The following is a 16,944-nucleotide window of genomic DNA, read 5'->3' on the forward strand; positions in this document are numbered from 1 at the left end:
ATTCGTGAAAAGAAGTGCCGAGTTCCTACTGGAGCTGAGGTGGCAATGGGCACACTCAGACATGGGCCACAGAACAGGGTGGTTTATTATTTCAGTAGCAAAGAGCTGAAAAATGTCAGGTCCCATAAAGGAGCAGAACCTGACCCAGAGCCTGCAGTGCGTCTCCGCCCCACAGGGGTGCGGGCTGGGCCGGGCAGGGCTGAAGGCAGCAGGAATGGGAGTAAGAGACTGTGCCCACTGAGAGGCTCTGCTGGGTGTGGGTGGGTGGGCATGAGAGATGATGTAGTGTAAAGGACCAGGTAGGGGAAACCTGGTCAGGTCTTGTTGAGTGTCCAGAGTGGATCCAGAAGGCTGAGGGGGTCGTCAGAGGGCCGGGTGGCCCGAAGCCCCTGCCCGTTATGGGCCTGCAGAAAGTTCTGCTTGCTCATCCGCTGCTTGCCTCGCAGGGAGCTGTCCAGGGAGAAGGCCTCTGGGGTCAAGGAGGCCAGCAGCTCCAGGGAGGAGGAGGGGGGCCCTGAGCTGGGGGCTTCAGGCACTGGCGGCTCCTCCTCAGGCTGGGGAGCCTCAGGCAGGGGGGAGGAAAGCGGGGGTGGGGAGGAAGATGGGACTGGGGTAGACTCCGGGAGGCTGGCTGGTGGCAGGCCTGGGGGCTCTGCAGGGCCTGGCAAGCTGGCAGCCAGGGACTCCAACCCCCCAGGAGGCCGGATGCTGAGCTTGGCAATGGTGGCCTGGATGGAGCTGATGGGCACATCCCCACCAAGGACCAGGTCCTGGGAGTCCTGAGGAAGGTGGTTCTGAGAAGACAGAGTGGGTGAGGAGAGGGAGTCCCAAGGCTATGGCCATCCCAGCAGCTTCCAGGGAACCTTCCTCACCTTCTGGCTGATGCTAGCGCTGGCCAACGGTTTGCATGGAGGGGGCACACCATGGCGCTGCAGGACCTGCTCCACGTGTCTCGCCACTGCCTCATAGCAGAACCTGAGGTGCAGCTGCACAGGTACATTTGGCTGGGTCATCTGGGCAGGGGCCATCACCCCGCAACAGAAGGCCCATCCTAGCCCACCTGCCCAGATCCTCCCTCACCTTCTCCTGCAGCATGTGCTTCCTCTGCTGCCGCATGCGCCGCACCAGCTGAGGCAGCTCGGGGATCCCGTTCCCAGCCTCTACCTCCTGCACGGCTGCATAGAGCAGGGCGAAGGCTCCCGTGCGGCCCACACCAGAGCTGTGCCAAGAAGGGAGTATGAGGCCAGGCCAAGAGCCTGTGGAGGAGGAACCCTCAGGCCCACCCTCTACCTGCAGTGCACGACGATGGGCGTGTGCAACGGCCGCTGATGCAGGTAATGTGCGTGCACCTCCTGGATGAAGCGCAGCAAGTTGCTGGGGCTGTCGGGCAGGCCTCTGTGGGACAGGATGGGGCAGGGAAGGGCCTATGAGCCAGGCCTAATCTGAGGCCTGTACCCCTCCCAGCACCAAGGACTGGACAGCCCCCCCAGAGCCCCAGCCACCATCCAGAGCAGTGGACGCACAACTCAGGCCAAGTGGGGAAGTGGAGGTGCACGAGAGAGCGCTTGAGGCTCTGGTCTCGGAACTGCAGGCTCAGCACGCGCTCCACATGGGTTTCAGTGCTGCGGACGCTGCTCAATGCCAGGCTCAGAGCACCGTGTACCATGGGCTGGCCCCTCTCGGTGGGGAAGTAGCGTGCCACTTTTTGCTGAGGGACAGACAAGCCAAGACAGGGCTGGTTTTCCAGGGTGCCCTGCCCTGCCACCCCACACTGCCCTTGTGGGCACCCATTCCAAGCCTCTCACCTTCTCCATCTCCGCCTCAGAAACCAGCATGACAATGACCGACACTTTCTGCTCATGGACCATGAGCCAGAAGTCAGCAGCTGTGCCAGGCAGTGGGGCCTGGGTGGCCACTAAGGGGGGGCAGTACGGCGAGAGCCCCTCCACGCAGCTGGCATTGATGTAGTCATCCTTGCCTGAGCGCAGCACCACGCGGTTACTGTCATAGGGCATGACATCCTGGTGCCGGTTCTTCAGTGAGTAGCAGCGGGCGATGGCGATGGAACGGCCTCGGGCATCGTGTTCCTGCGCATCTTGTAGCTCCCGCCAGACAGTGTCCAGAGCCCCCACGTCCCCCAGCTGGCCCCGAAAGGCCTCTAGCTCCTGCTGCAACTGCCGCAGCCTCTCAGGATGCTCATAGGGGTCTTGCTCGATTAACCGCAGGGCCTGCGGCCTACGGCCCTCAGCTGCATCCACCTTGGTAGGCTGCAGCAGGGGCTGCCCACCCCCAGGAGGCTGAGTGCCACCATGCTGGCTCTCCGGGCTGGAGGAGAGCAGGTCTGCAGCTGCAGCGCCTCGGCGCAGGCAAGGGGGCGGCTCTGCTGCTGGGGGCCGAGGGGGTACTGGGCCAGGCCCTGGAGATGGGGCAGGTGAAGGCACCAGGTGGGGACTAGGGGTGGGCTGGCCAGCAGGCAGGGGCCCTCGGATGGTAAGAGGGGCTGCCTGGGGGCCCATGGGTCTGGTAGAAGGGGCAGGACCATAGGCCAGTGGGGGATGGGGAGGCCGAGGGGGCCCAGGGCTAGTGAAAGGCAGAGCCCCTGAGTGAGGTGGCAGAGGGTCTTGAGCAGGACCTGGGTAGAGCTGGGTGTGCAGAGGGGGTGGCGGCTGGCCCAGGACCCCAGGCTGAGGGGCATAGGTGTAAGGGGATTGTGGGGGTAGGAGTCCTGAGGCCTGGGGTGGGAAGAGGTGCTGATGCTGGAGTGGAAGGGGCTGCTGTGGGGGCTGAGGCCCAAACGCTTGTGAAGGATGGGGCTGGGGATGGGGCTGGGGCTGGGGCTGGGGCTGGGGCCCAATCCTCGGGGCTGGAAAACCTGTGGGGATCCCAGGAGAGAAGTGGTGCTGGGTTGGGATGGGTTGCTTGGCTCCTACGGGGTAGGTGTAAGGCGTGGGCAGTGGGTGTGGTGGTGGCACTGGGAAGCAGGGCTGGGGAGGAGCAGGGGTGGGGTTTGGCCGAGGGGCCATGTGGCTGGAGATGGGTGCCTGGATGCTGTCTACCGTGGTGGTGGCTGGCCGAACCCCCATGGCCAATTCAGGGCCTGAGAATTGAGGTGGGGCCGAGGGCAGACCTGCAACTGGTGGGGCTGGTCCTATGCCCCCATAGGGACCACTCACCACGCCATGCTGGGGGGAGGATCGGGGCACAAGGCCCAGCTCTGGGGTGTAGGCAGGGGCTGGGTAGAGGGCAGGCCCAGGTGCCACGGGCATTGCAGAGGGCCCTGGGGCCCTGGGCTGTATCAGCTGCGTGGGGCCTGAGTAGGTACCAGGGGGCATCGGGCCTGAGAGGTAGTGGGGTCCTGGGCCTGTGGAGCTTGGGAAGGGGCTGGGAGGAAAGTGGAGTGGGGTGGCAGTTCCCAGGAAGGCGTCGGGTGGTCGTGGGGCAGCCACCATGTCAGGGGGCAGGCTGCGTAGCTCCTCAGGGGGGTCTCCTGCCTCCACTGCCTCACTCTCCTCCCTGCGGGCTAGCAGTGGCTTTGGGGCCGTGGGCCGTGGCGGCGGCTTCTTCTTCAGCTCCCTGTGGGACAGGCCCCCATCAGCCCAGCCTGTCTGGACCCGAGCCACACCACAGCCCCAGGGTCCCACCCACCTGTCCAGGAGCTGCTGGCGGGCAGCTTCTCGGGCCTGGCAGGTGGACTGCGTGCGCTCCAGGAGAGCGGCCACCTTGCTCTCCAGGTCTGCATAGAAGTCCCTGCCCTCCTGCGACTTCTTCATCAGGTCCTCATAGGCTTCATATGAGGCCACCAGGGTCTGCAGCGTGGAGTTCCACCTGGTGAGCAGAAGGGCCAGCACGAGGTGAGCCACAGGGGCAGACACCAGGTGGCTCCGGGCAAGAGCAGAGGGCTGGGCACTGACTTTTGGTCCAGGTCACTGAGCACCCGCCGCACGGCCGCATACTGCACGTTGGCTTCTGTTAGCGCGCGGAGGACGCGGTCCTGGGCTGCCAAGTTCTGTTCCAAGTAAACCTTCAGCTGATCGTACTTCTTCAGCTGCTCCTCAAATAGTTTCTGAGGGAGAGGTGGGGGTGACACTCAGGACCTCAAGTCCTAAGGGTGGAGCCCAAAGCCAGAGCCCCTCCACCCCACTCACCCAGCCCACCTTCATCTCTGAGTGGTCTGTGGTGACCAGCGAGGCAGTGATATCATCCTTCTGGATAAGCTCACGCAGCTGCTGCTCCAGGGACACACGCTGGTCTCGCATCTCCTGCACCTTGGCCAGGATGCGCTTTAGGTTCTGCAGCACGGCCTTGTCCTCTATGGGCAGCAGCAATCAGTGAGGCCAAGAAACCCCCCACCTCGAGTCTCCCCATGGGGTTGGGCAGGGCTCACCTGGGGTGAGGGCTGGTGTGGGCAGGGCAGCCCGGACCTGGTCCAGGGGCCCGCTGAGGAGGCGCAGGTTGCCGACGTGCAGGTTCATGGCACGGTGCAGCTCGCTGTTGGTGAAGGAGGCCTTCTCATGGACTTCCATATACTTGGCCCATTCTCGCCTCACCTCGGCCAATTCAGCCTTGGAGGTGGCGGAGATGGCCCCAGCCTGGCCCACCGCCTCCTGGAACTTCTGCTCTAGCAGCTCATCCTCCTCCAGCAGATCTCTGATGTCCTTCAGGGAGGCTTCCACATCCGTGAACACACCCGACAGCACTGGGGGGGTGGATTGTAGGCGCCCCTGAGGCAGGCCAACTGGGCACCCATAGGCCCCTCCCCCGAGAGACAGAGCCGCCCCCTCAGGTCAGGGCTTGAGTGATGCCCATCGCACACTGAGCTCCACAGATGCAGGGTGCACAAGGTACACTGATCTAGAGGAGTGGACGTGGATGCCTCAGCCAGGGCCTAGAGGGGTGCAGCCTCCATCCTCAGTGACCTGGGACACGGAGGAGGCCACAGCAGATGACCTCCACCTGCTTGCTCTGCCCCTCACTCACCTTGCATGGACTGGACGAGGTTCTTGACAGTGTCAGGCCGGACACTGAGGGCCGCACACTTCTCCATGAGCTGGGGTGGGATGTGACTGTAGGCATCAAGGTTGTCCACAGTCTCGGGATCCAACTGCATTGAGTCCATGAACTGGCTGTGGGGGGCAACAGGGCCAGGTGGCTGCTGACCCAACTCTGACCACATCAAAGGAGCTGCTAGGGCGAGCCTCACCACTGAATCTGCAGTCTTAGCATTGAGCAAATCGGACCTTGGACCCCTACTACCAGGTCCGGCCTGGACCCACAGAACATGCCCAGGGCACTGCTGGAAACAGTGGAACAGAAGGTACCTCCTCCTCCCAAGACATGACTCCTGCCTTCCACACTAGCCCCATCACCCTGGGCAGAAGGCAGTGTTGGGGAAGTTGTTCGGAACAGACAGACACTTCATTCCTCTCCCAGCACAGGCAGCCCTGGGGCCCTCAGGCCTGGGAAGTACCGCCTGCCTCTGCCTCCCGGCCCAAGTCCCACACTCACTCCAGGACCTCATTCTTGTCCTCAATCTTGGCCATCATCTCCCGAAGCAGCTTGGCCTTCTCCTCACTGCAGAAGCAACAGAGCATTTGCTGGAGACCCACATCTTGGGACACCCCACCTCCCTCTGTGCCACCCTCTACCCACCTGTACAGTGACGAGGCCTCGTGGGCAGCCATGGGTACTAGTTTGGCAAAGATGTCAGGGCCTGTAACAGCTGGATCTGTGGGGTTCACTGGCAAGGGCTTCACCAAGGGGGCTCCTGAGGGTGTGGGAATGGTGGGGATCAGGCCCACGAAGAGTCCTGGAGGTAGCCTCCTGTGTCCTGTCCCCACCCCAGCATCACTCCTGCCCCCACCTCTTGGCTCCCCGACCTTTTACAGGCTGAAGAGTGTCCAATGCTGGGACAGCCTCGTGGTAGATGAAGTCATTGTCCTTCTTGGCCGAATTGTACCTGGGGGTCAGGAGCGGGGGGAGTGGGCAGTCACGGGGTGTCAGCGGAAATCAGGACCTACTTCCCATGTGGGACACTGCTCTCTGGCACTGGAGGCTTCCTCCCAAACATGCCAGCAGAGGCACAAGACCCTTTAAAAAAAGAGGAAACCAGGACCACCCCCACAGACTCACTTTCCCCCAATGACATCCATAGTGAAGCGAAGCGCATCTTGCACAGTGTCGGGCTGGCCCTGTGGGGTTAGGGACATGGGTAGGGCCTCAGCACCAACCAAGGCTGGCACCAGGACACCCCCTCAGTCCCACTAGGCTTGCTTCTATACCCTTGAGCGGCAGCCACGACCTCCTCAGCTTTACCTTGGCCAACTTGATGGCTTCACTGAGCTTGTCCAGGGCACTCTGGAAGTACGCAACCTGTAGAGAGCGGCAGGAAAGCCTGCTATGTTCTCCTCTGCTTGGACCCCTACTCCTCCTGCCTCCCACCTGACCCTATGAGGCAATACATCAGATGACAGGCAGCTCAGGAGGCAGCAGGGCACCACCTCAGCCAACGGCAGCAACGCCACACCCTGCCCCAGCCACCTGCTCTGCAGGGAGCCTGCCCTACCTCCTCAGACCCTGAGGGACGAGGGCTGCACAGATGGGACAACACTTAAGACACCAAGCCTGCTGCAGGGTGGTGGCCAAGATGAGACAGAGAAGGCCACCCTCTGGTGTGTAAGGAGTGGGAGCACAGCCAGCATCTCACTGAAGGCTATCGGTCCCCAGTCCCCTCCTTGCTGCAGCTCACTCACCCGCTCCCCGAACTTCTGCTGCTCCTCAGCCTGCTTTCCCATGTGCAGCTGGAAAAGAACAGACATCATGACTTGCTTCCTGAGCTGTGGCCACTCAGCCCCGCCCCGCGGCCCCGGGCCCTCACATGAGCCACAGCTGCAAAGTAGTAGATCTTCATTTGCACGAGCTTCTTCCAGTCCTTCTGGATCCGGCCCAGCAGTGAGGCGGTGTCAGGGTTCTCCAAGGCCCGGCATGCCTCCTTATAGTAATCTACCACCTGGGAACCGGGTGGGGCCCAGTCAGTGGCGGGTCAGCAGTACAGCAAAGGCCTCCCCCAGCCCCATCCCTACCTGTGCACTGATGCGGGCTACCAGAAAGCTCTTTCTGTTGTCCAACATTGACTTCTCCAGGAGGCACTCCTGAGCCTGGCCCTGGGGTGACACGTGAGGTTCGTTCGCCTGACGTCCCCCGCTTCCCCTTTCCCTTCCCGGAGTGGCAGACTGAGGGATCCTCCTTCACTGCCCTCTCCTCCAGCTGCCACTACTCCAAGCAGCACCACCGTGCTCCTGATTGACCAAAGCCAAGGCCCCCTGCTTGTCCTCACTGCCATTGGCACATGGCCTGGTCCAGGATCGAGGCCCAACTGCCCCTCCCTGGCCATCCCCTTCCCTCGATTCAACTCCACTCCAACCAGGGCACCTCCTCACCAGCATGAGGTTGACGTTGAGAGTAAGGATCTGGCGGCTCATGTCGACACTGTAGGCTTGAGGGAAGTGCTCCCGCAGGTAGGCGAAGGCGCCAGCTGCGCACTGGAAGTGGGTACAGGAGACTTTCATGCCCTGGGAGGGGTAGGGAGGATGGCCTGTGTCCACTCCACGGGCAGGATTCATCCACACTCGGGAGGCTGCCCCTCCCTGGTATGTCCACCTGTCCCACTACCATCCCTGTCCTCACCTCCTCAGACACCCGCTTGTCCATGGCCCCCAGCATGGAGTGCAGCGCTCCTGGGGAGGGAGAGGACACAGTGTTAGGGGCTGCTCACACCCATGTAAAGGTGAGGCAGAGGGGGCCCTGTTGTCATCCACAATGAGGAAAACAGGGCTCTGAGAACCAGGGCAGTGAGCCCAAGGACACCAAAGCTGGAGGGAACAGGGAAACTCAGAAGTCCCGCCCAGCCCTCAGTCTCCTTCCTGCTCTGCATTTGGCAGAGGAGGGAAGGGCACTCCTGTCCAAGGGGTCCAATCTTGAAGCTTCAGGGATGTTTGCACAGAATTCTGGGGCTCCCTCAAGGCTTCTCCCTTGAGCCAGGCTAAGGCTGACTAGCAGGGCAAGCTGAGGTCAGCCTTGCTCTCCTCCTGCCTGAAGCAGCCCAAAACCACAAGGGGGAGGGGCTGTCCAAAGAAGAAAGGCCATCTCTCCCAGCCAGAGCACACAGTGGCAACTGTATGTGGCAGCCAGCTCAGTAGAGCCTCACCCTAGCACAGAGGCTCCCCATAGGCCCAGCCCAGAAAATGGCAAGAGGAGCTGGTAGGGCTGTGAGGAAGGCAGTTGAGGGGCAGGAATCCTGGAGTCCTCCCTTTATCAGCCACTGCCTTTGTGGCCATCTGAAGAGCTGAGAGCTAGGCTGGCAGGACCGGGGAGTAGGGCCACGGGGAAGAGATCAGGCAGCTCACCAAGGTTGTAGAGAATACAGGCCTGCTCGTACTTGATGTCCTCATGGGCCACAGACTTGCCTGAGAAGATCTCCGTCCTGCAGACATGGCACCCCAGTCACCTCGAGGGTAGGAGCTGGCCAGGGCCCTGAGATTAGGTAAGGGGACTAGCCACCCCAGTGTGGGATTGTGGGGAGGTCTGGGGAGACCATATGAGGCCATTCCCCATCCTTTGCAGCAAGGAGAAGGGGAAAGGGAGAGGAGGCGCACCCCCACCACCCAGATTCCCCCGGGATCCTCCAGCCCTGCCTGTGGCTCTCACCAGGTGACAGGGACAGCGGCCTCCTGGCCCGAGCCCATGGGGACCCGACTCTGCAGGTAGTGAAGCTGGCCGAGGTACTTGCGGAGGACACTACAGCCCTCAAAGTCCCGTGGGACACGGACAGCATTCTAGGGGGGCAGGATAGGAGAAGCAGGCCTGTTGTCATATAGGGCAGTGGACAGGCAGGCCAGCTCACCCACAGATGCCAGGAAACAGGCATCAGAGATAGCCGACTGCACATGCCAAGGGATCCCAAAAAGTCCATGGCTACACCTGTGGTCGTTCAACTAGCCATTCCACAAGCCAGGGCTGGCAGCTGGCACCCTGAATCCAACGCCCCCCCCCCCGGATCTTTTTTTTTTTTTTTTTTAGATGGAGTCTCACTCTGTTACCCAGACTGGAATGCAGTGTTCACTGCAACCTCCAGGTTCAAGTAATTCTCCTGCCTTAGCCCTCCAATTAGCTGAAACTACAGGCACATGCCACCATGCCTGGCTAATTTTTGTATTTTTAGTAGAGATGGGGTTTCAGCATCTTGGCCAGGCTGATCTCAGGTAATCCACCCACCTCAGCCTCCCAAAGTGCTAGGATTATAGGTGTGAGCCACCACGCCTAGCCCATCTCAAATATCTGAAAAGCAGTTTGCAACATGTTTTAAATTTTTACTGTACTTTACTTTTGGCCCACAGTTCTTTGTTTTTAATAGAGATGGGGTTTTGCCATGTTGCCCAGGCTGTTCTCAAAGTCCTGGGCTCAAGCAATCAGCCTGCCTCAGTCTCTCAAAGTGCTGGGATTACAGGCATGGGCCACCACCTAGCCTGTTTCATTTTTTGCTTTTAATAGAGATGGGGTCTCAACTATGTTGTCCAAGCTAGTCTCCAACTCCTGGGCTCAAGTGATCCTCCCACCTCCACCTCCCAAAGTGCTGGGATTAAAGGTGTGAGCTGCCACACTCAGCATGACCCACAGTTCTGTATCTGAAAGTTTACTGTAACAGACATCCAGGAAAGCAAATGCTTGGATATGAATGAAAGCATATTTATCACAGCATTATTACCAGAGTCAAAAACTGGACTCCAGGTCAGGTGCAGTGGCTCATGCATGTGGTCCCAGCATTTCAGGAGGCCAAGGTGGGAGGATCACTTGAGGCTGGGAGTTAGATACCAGTTGGGGCAATGTAGCAAGACTGTGTCTCAACAAAGAAGAATTTTAAAAATGATCGAAGCATAATGGTGCATATCTTTGGTCCCAGCTCCTTGAGAGGCTGAGGGGGAAGATCAGTTGAGCCTAGGAGGTTAAGACTGCAGTAAGCTATGGTTGTGCCTCTGTTTTCCAGCCTGGGTGACAGAGCAAGACCTTGTCTCCAAAAACAAAAAGCAAAACTGGATACCCACCAAAATTCCCATTAAAGAGGACTGCTTTAAATACATAATGTCAAGGCACCCTCACAAGAGAATACTTCGCAGCCATGAAAAAACTAAAGACAAGAGTCTCTATTCGTATGTGAAGAGGCCTATGGCATGCTGTTGGGCCAAAAAAAAAAAAAAAAAAAACCCAAAAAACAAAAACTGTAACAAATGAAATGTTACTTATGAAAAATCATACTGATATTGATATCCAAATAAGTACACAGGCCAGGCACGGTGACACGCGCCTGTAATCCCAGCTACTTGAGAGGCCGAGGCAGGAGAATTGCTTGAACCTGGGAGGTGGAGGTCGCAGTGAGCTGAGATTGTGCCATTGCACTCCAGCCTCAGCAACAAGAGTAAAACTCCAAAAGAAAAAACAAACAAAAAAAAATCAAATGGGTACATAAACAAAAAGAAAAAATTTCAGAAGAGTGTACACCATAATGTTAACAGTGATTATCTCTGGATGACAGGATTTAAGTAATTTATCTTATTCTATATAATTTAAGTAATTTATCTTAGTCTATATAATAAATAGATACAGCTGGGAGAGGTGGCTCACACCTATAATCCTGGCACTTTGGGAGGCTGAGGCGCTTGAGCCCAGGAGTTCCAGACCAGCAGGGGCAACGTGGTAAAACCCCGTCTCTACTAAAAATTAACCAGGCATGGTGGTGTGCACCTGCAATTCCAGCTACTTGGAAGGCTGAAGCAAGAGGATCACTTGAACCTGGGGGGAGGAGGTTGCAGTGAACTGAGATCATGCCACTGCACTCCAGCCTGAGTGACAGAGCAAGACTCGGTCTCAAAAAATAAATAAATATTACCTAGTATATTCTCAGGAGTAAAAATAGAACAAAAAATAGATATGTATACATCTGACAGAGACATGTATTCAATTTTTCATACTGTGTATTCTTTATATTGAACATTTTCAATATTTATGATAAACAACAGAGCTATTCTTATTTTGGGGGAAAATAAGAAAACAAAACAAAATAAATAAACCCTCTGCCTAAACAGGAAAGCAAACAGTATACCCTCCAAGGAGCAGGCACACAGTGAGGGGAATGGCTTGACACTTGTCTGCCCTCAGCCTTCTGCAGAGAAGACCTGAGCCCCTCACTAGGACTTAGCCAGAAGAAATCTTCCAGGACGTTCCACTCTGAGAGCTTGGCTCTGAGCTGCCAGCAGGGATGCTCTCAGAAGGGGTACACCCTGCAGGACAGCGGAACAGAAGAGTCGGGCACCAGTCCCACTCTACAGCACTTCCCAGCAGTGTCCTGGAAGACTCTGAGACTCAGTCTCTTCTTTAAACAGGGATGATAATCTCTCTGGTGGTGAGGCCTCTAGAATGACCAGTGAGTGCAAGGATAAGGCATGTCACAGCCACAGCCTACAGTATCAGGCCAGTGCTTCCCAAATCTAGTCATTTTTAACATACTCCTCCATCATGACCTCTGCCATATCCAAATATCACTTGTACTTAATATTTTTTTTAAAACAACGTATTTAAAAAATTAAGAGCCACATCCTAAGCAATAACAGCTCTAGAATAACGGGTGTGATGTGCTAGCTACTAGTTTTTTTCAATACTCACTAAAGTAGCACATATAAAATAATTAAGAAATCTTGGCCAGGCATGGTGGCTCATGCCTATAATCGCAGCGCTTTGGGAGGCCAAGGTGGGAGGATCGCTTGAGCCCAGGATTTTGAGACCAGTCTGGGGAACATGGCAAGACTCCGTCTCTACAAAAAATACAAAAATTAGCCGGGTGTGGTGGTACACACCTGTAGTCCCAGCTACTCAGGAATACAGGCTTGAGAAGAGGAAGAACTGACTGAGCCCAGGAGGTGGAGGCTACAGTGAGCCATGATCATGCCACTGCACTTCAGCCTAGGCAACAGAATTAAGATCCTATCTCAAAAAATAAAATTTGTCTTGTGCTTCCTAAAACCATCTTTGGGAAACAATGGAAGCAGTCTCCCCTCCAGATCCAAGAGATCACCTATACCCTTTAATCCACCCAAGAATGCAGCCCCCTGTGGTTCTAGCTTGGTCTGTCAGACTCAATAAGACAAGCTGCGCAAAACTGCAAGGAGTCTGAGAGAGCGCTTGATGCTGTGATGCGCCCACAGCATCCCTTGCGCCTGTCGGTTTTATTCCCTGTAATCACAGAGCCAAGAATTTATTCCAGAGTTTAAAAAAGAAAGTCTTCTTAGAAACAACTATTCAAACCCTGGTTTTACAGATGAGGAAATGGAGGCTCAGATCAGGGAAAGAGGATTGCCTAAAGTTTCCAATGGTAATTTTTTCACTGAAAGATTATTATCAGTGTCCTATGTAAGAAAATTTGTTCTGTGGTTTCACAAGTTTAAGGAACAGTGATCTAGGCCAGGCGTGGTGGCTCATGCCTATAATCCCAGCACTTTCGGAGGCTGAGGCAGAGGATTGCTTGAGGCCAGTAGTTCAAGACCAGCCTGGGGAATATGACGAGATCCTGCCTCTACAAAAAATAGCCAGGCGTGGTGGTGTACACTTGTAGTCCCAGGTACTCAGGAGGCTGAGGTAGGAGGATCGCTTGAACCCAGGAGGCAGAGGTTGCAGTGAGCTGAGATAGTGTGCACCCCAGCCTGGGAGACAGAGCGAGACTTCATCTTTAAAAACAAAAACAAAAAAACAGTGATCTAATCCAACTCCCACATTGCTGGGATAAATTAAACCAAGTCCCAGCTGGGCACAGTGGCTCACGCCTGTAATCCCAGCACTTTGGGTGGCCGAGGCGGGCGGATCACAAGGTCAAGACATCGAGACCATCCTGGCCAACATGGTGAAACCCCATTGCCACTAAAAATACAAAAATTAGCTGGGCGTAGTGGCATGCGCCTACAGTCTCAGCTACCCAAGACTGCGCCACTGCACCCCAACCTGGTGACAGAGTGAGACTCCTTCTCAAAAAAAAAATTAAACCAAGTCACAGGAAGGGCAGGTTGCTACCCCAAATGGCCTTGTGTGAGCTTCTTCTGTGCTGGAAGAGCACAGGTCTGGAGGGTGCTCTCCCCAACCCATTGCTCTGTGCAGGCTGCCTGCCTTATGCTTTGGAGGATCTGTCTCAGAGGACGCTTTAGAGACTGGTGGTAATGCTCCTTCTAGGGTGTGTTGTGTCCTTGCAAGTAGTGTGTGCCTGTGTGTGCAAAATGATGGCTGTCCTAGGGGCTAAGATTATCTCACTGGTTTTCAAACTTTGTTCAAATTAACCCTTTTTAGAAATTAAATTTATGAGGAGGGTTCTGGGAGGACAGCATAAGAAGCAACATGAGAAATCTGTCTCCCCACCAAGACAAGCTGCAATGGCAGAATCTGACTTAACTCCAGAGTCTATTGAAGGCTTGCAACTTTTAGGGGAAGGCTTGGACAGTACAGTTCATTGCCACTAATTTTGGTCAATTTCAGCCCCTACCATAGCAACAGCCACCCATTCCCTACCCCAGCACCTGGCAGGCAGCTGTACACCAGTTCAGGAGCAGCTTGTGGGACCCAGCATGGACAAAAAGGACTCTGTCCTCCAAATACAGGAGATCTGTGCTGACTGCTGCTTCTGACCACAGAGGTACAGAGAAAGAGGCAGCTCCTCCACATCGTACCTCCCTCCATGGCTATAAGCTTCTCCACCTCTAGCTGAAGTAAATTCCAAGGGATCTAAAGGCCTGGCATCTTTTTCCTTCTCCTTCATTTTTCTCTTTTTCTTCCTTTGGGAGGCAGACACTGAAGAGTCAGATGTTCAAACACAACCACATACTTAGGGGAAATTAGAAAGTCACTGTGCCTGTGCTGGGAATGGTACAGGCTCCAAAAAGACCTGTGAAGACCCTATGTTTACAAGGCCAGGTACCGTGGCTTACACCTTTAATCCCAACACTTTGGGAGGCTGAGGCCAGAAGATCACTTGAGCTCTGGAGTTCAAGACCAGCCTGGGCAACACAGGGGGACCCCATCTCTACCAAAAATTTAAAAGTTAGCCGATGCGGTGGTGTGCACCTGTAGTCCCAGCTACTTGGGGGTTGAGGTGGAAGGATGGCTTGAACTGGGGAGAATGGAGGCTGCAGTGAGCCATGATTGTGCCACTACACTCCAGCCTGGATGATGGAGCGAGACCCTGTCTCAAAAAAAGTAAAGCAACTTTAAGTTTACATTTCAGGCTGATTCTTGGCACAGGGGTAGCCTACAACAATCAAAAACACAAAAAATAAAATCAGCAAATCCCGAGGAAGGGAGAGAATCTGATATCCAGAGATATGACATCATTAGTTTCTTTTTAAATTTCCTTCAAGAATTTTTCCTTTGCATTCCTAACTTGGTGATCTGGTGCAAGAGGCCTAGCTCAGCTTTTCACATGCCTTCCTCACTAAGTGTAATCATTTCTTTTTTTTTTTTTTTTGAGATGGAGTTTTGCTCTCGTCGCCCAGGCTGGAGTGTAATGGCGCAATCTCCGCTCACTACAACCTTCGCCTCCCGGATTCAGGTGATTCTCCTGTCTCAGCCTCCCGAGTAGCTGGGATTATAGGCATGCGCCACCAAGTCTGGCTGATTTTTGTATTTTTAGTATAGACAGGGTTTCTCCATGTTGGTTAGGCTGGTCTCAAACTCCTGACATCAGATGACCCACCCACCTCGGTCCCACAAAGTGTTGGGATTACAGCCGTGAGCCACTGCGCCTGGCCTTGTACTAACTTTGAATAGCTGACATAGAAAATATCTTCACCCAGTAGACTAAGTGAAATGTATCCAAAAATTTACTGATTGGAAAATAGTCACTAATACTGCTGGGTTATTGCAAGAATTGGTATGCGGTCCATGATAGACAAGAAAACACCAACCAACACTGATTTCCACAAGAAAACACCAACCGCTACTGATTTCTATATGGCATGTATCTACATCACTGGTACCCAAGCTCAGCCACATCAGTACAGACTCTCAGACTTCTAACAGAAACATAAGGGAAAACATGTTGTTATCCAATAGTAAATACAATAATCGGAAAAAAAAATACAGCGACCTCATTTTACTGCATGCCACAGATGCTGCATGTTTTACAGATTGAAGCTTTGGGACAACTCTGCATCACACAGGCCTGGTCGGCACCATTTTTCCAGCAGCATGTGCTCATTTCATGACTCTGTGCCACATTTTAGCAATTCTCACAATATTTCAAGCTTTTTTATTATGTATCTGTTATGGTGGTTACTGCTGTTGTTTTTGGTGCCATGAACAGCACCCATAGAAGATGGCAGACTTAGAAATGTTACGTGTGTTCTGCTTCACCGGCTGGCCTTTTCCTGTCTCTCTCCCTCTCCTCAGGGCTCCCTTCTCCCTGAGACACAATAATATTGAAATTAGGCCAATTAATAACCTTACAATGGCCTCTTAAGTGTTTAAGTGAAACGAAGAGTCACACATCTTTCCTTTTTTTTTTTTTTCTCCTTAAACAGTCAGGGTCTCACTCTGTCACCCAGCCTGGAGTGCACTGCTATGAACATGGTTAGCTCACTACAGTCCCAACCTCTTGGGCTCAAGTGATCTTCCCTCCTCAGCCTCCTGAGTAGCTGGGGATACAGGTGTATACCATCATGGCTGGCTATTGTTTTTTTTTTCTATAGAGAACAGGGTCTCACTATGTTGAGGCTGGTCTTAAATTCCGGGCCCTGAACTCCTGCCTCGGCCTCCCCAAATGCTGGGATCAGATGTGTGAATCATCACGTCCAGCTATCTTTCACTTTAGATCAAAAGTTAGAAATGGGCTGGGTGGCTTTTTTCCTTTTTCTTTTTTTTTTTTGAAATGGAGTCTTGATCTGTCACCCAGGCTGGAGTGCAGTGGTACAATCTCAGCTCACTGCAACCTCCACCTCCAAGTTCAAGCAATTCTCCCGTCTCAGCCTCCCAAGGAGCTGCAGGCGCATGCCATCACACCGCCTAATTTTTGTATTTTTAGTGAAGATAGGGTTTTACCATGTTGGCCAGGCTAGTCTCAAACTCCTGACCACAAGTGATCTACCAAAGTGCTGGGATTACAGGCATGAGCCACGGCATCCAGCCTAGGCAGTTTCCCTATCAAACCAATCCTGTCCACTCATGCATAAAAAAATGTTATTCTCCTACCTGTCTGAGCAACTCCAGCTTCTTCAGTTCTTCATTGTAGGCTTCTGGGTTCTCTCCATAATTCTTCAGGACAAACTAGAGAGAGAAAAGAACATAAGCCAGTGGCAGAGAAAACCCCCACCTCGCCCTCTGAGTCCTGGGCAGGCACCAACCAGGGCTCAGGATCAAGTGCAGACCTACAAACATAAGCATGTCTCCTGGACCACCAGGAACTCAACCTCAAGAACAGGCAGTACCACAACGCTGACCATGAGAGCCTTGACCCTGGACCAACATTCTGGCAGGTCCTCATAATGCTGCAGCCTTCCTACAAAGTCAGGAAGCCAAGGAACTCAGCTGGCTGAAATGGGGTCCTAATAAGGATTCCAGAAAGGGTCAGGAACTCAAGCCTCCCCTCCCTAGAAGATTGGGCCCTGCTGTGTTCTGAGGTCACAACCATAACCCTAAGATGATAGCAAGTGCAGGCAAGAGGCACCCAACAAGAGTGGGAACAGAAAGCCTTTCTCACCAACCCATCCTTCTGGCTGGGAAAGGATGGCATAGAAATATGTGATCTGCAGTGTCATCTGTGAGGAAAGGCCTGCGGCTGTGTGAAGAGAATGGCACAGGTGGGAGAAGGTAAGAAGGGGAGATCATTAACCACATCTAGAGAGCCCTGGAGTGCCTGTCCAC

The 16,944-nt window shown here is 54.5% G+C and overlaps 1 protein-coding gene across 4 annotated transcripts in view; it reads right to left on the minus strand.

The window, feature by feature from the left end:
* Positions 1-66: 66 nt before the first annotated feature.
* Positions 67-16,944, minus strand: part of PTPN23 (protein tyrosine phosphatase non-receptor type 23) — a 33,461-nt gene continuing 16,583 nt past the window's right edge. The window contains exons 2-25 of one of the 4 annotated variants that reach the window (XM_032297951.1): positions 16,273-16,347; positions 8,704-8,831; positions 8,403-8,479; positions 7,684-7,733; positions 7,437-7,568; positions 7,080-7,160; positions 6,875-7,006; positions 6,750-6,797; positions 6,313-6,369; positions 6,130-6,188; positions 5,877-5,956; positions 5,650-5,764; positions 5,506-5,571; positions 4,978-5,123; positions 4,385-4,696; positions 4,155-4,309; positions 3,912-4,063; positions 3,646-3,825; positions 1,806-3,573; positions 1,524-1,708; positions 1,291-1,395; positions 1,081-1,219; positions 873-986; positions 67-794 (exon numbers count right to left, since the gene is read on the minus strand). In XM_032297951.1, coding sequence (XP_032153842.1) covers positions 315-794; positions 873-986; positions 1,081-1,219; positions 1,291-1,395; positions 1,524-1,708; positions 1,806-3,573; positions 3,646-3,825; positions 3,912-4,063; positions 4,155-4,309; positions 4,385-4,696; positions 4,978-5,123; positions 5,506-5,571; positions 5,650-5,764; positions 5,877-5,956; positions 6,130-6,188; positions 6,313-6,369; positions 6,750-6,797; positions 6,875-7,006; positions 7,080-7,160; positions 7,437-7,568; positions 7,684-7,733; positions 8,403-8,479; positions 8,704-8,831; positions 16,273-16,347 — 4,836 coding nt within the window. In that variant the 3' untranslated portion in view covers positions 67-314. Of the gene's footprint in view, positions 795-872; positions 987-1,080; positions 1,220-1,290; positions 1,396-1,523; positions 1,709-1,805; positions 3,574-3,645; positions 3,826-3,911; positions 4,064-4,154; positions 4,310-4,384; positions 4,697-4,977; positions 5,124-5,505; positions 5,572-5,649; positions 5,765-5,876; positions 5,957-6,129; positions 6,189-6,312; positions 6,370-6,749; positions 6,798-6,874; positions 7,007-7,079; positions 7,161-7,436; positions 7,569-7,683; positions 7,734-8,402; positions 8,480-8,703; positions 8,832-9,760; positions 9,780-16,272; positions 16,348-16,944 lie in introns of those variants that run through there. The other 3 variants (XM_032297953.1, XM_032297952.1, XM_032297954.1) reach the window with 3 other exon arrangements.

Source organism: Sapajus apella, unplaced genomic scaffold (assembly GCF_009761245.1).
Source record: "Sapajus apella isolate SASKATOON/1434 unplaced genomic scaffold, GSC_monkey_1.0 scaffold38, whole genome shotgun sequence".
Lineage (NCBI taxonomy): Eukaryota > Metazoa > Chordata > Mammalia > Primates > Cebidae > Sapajus > Sapajus apella.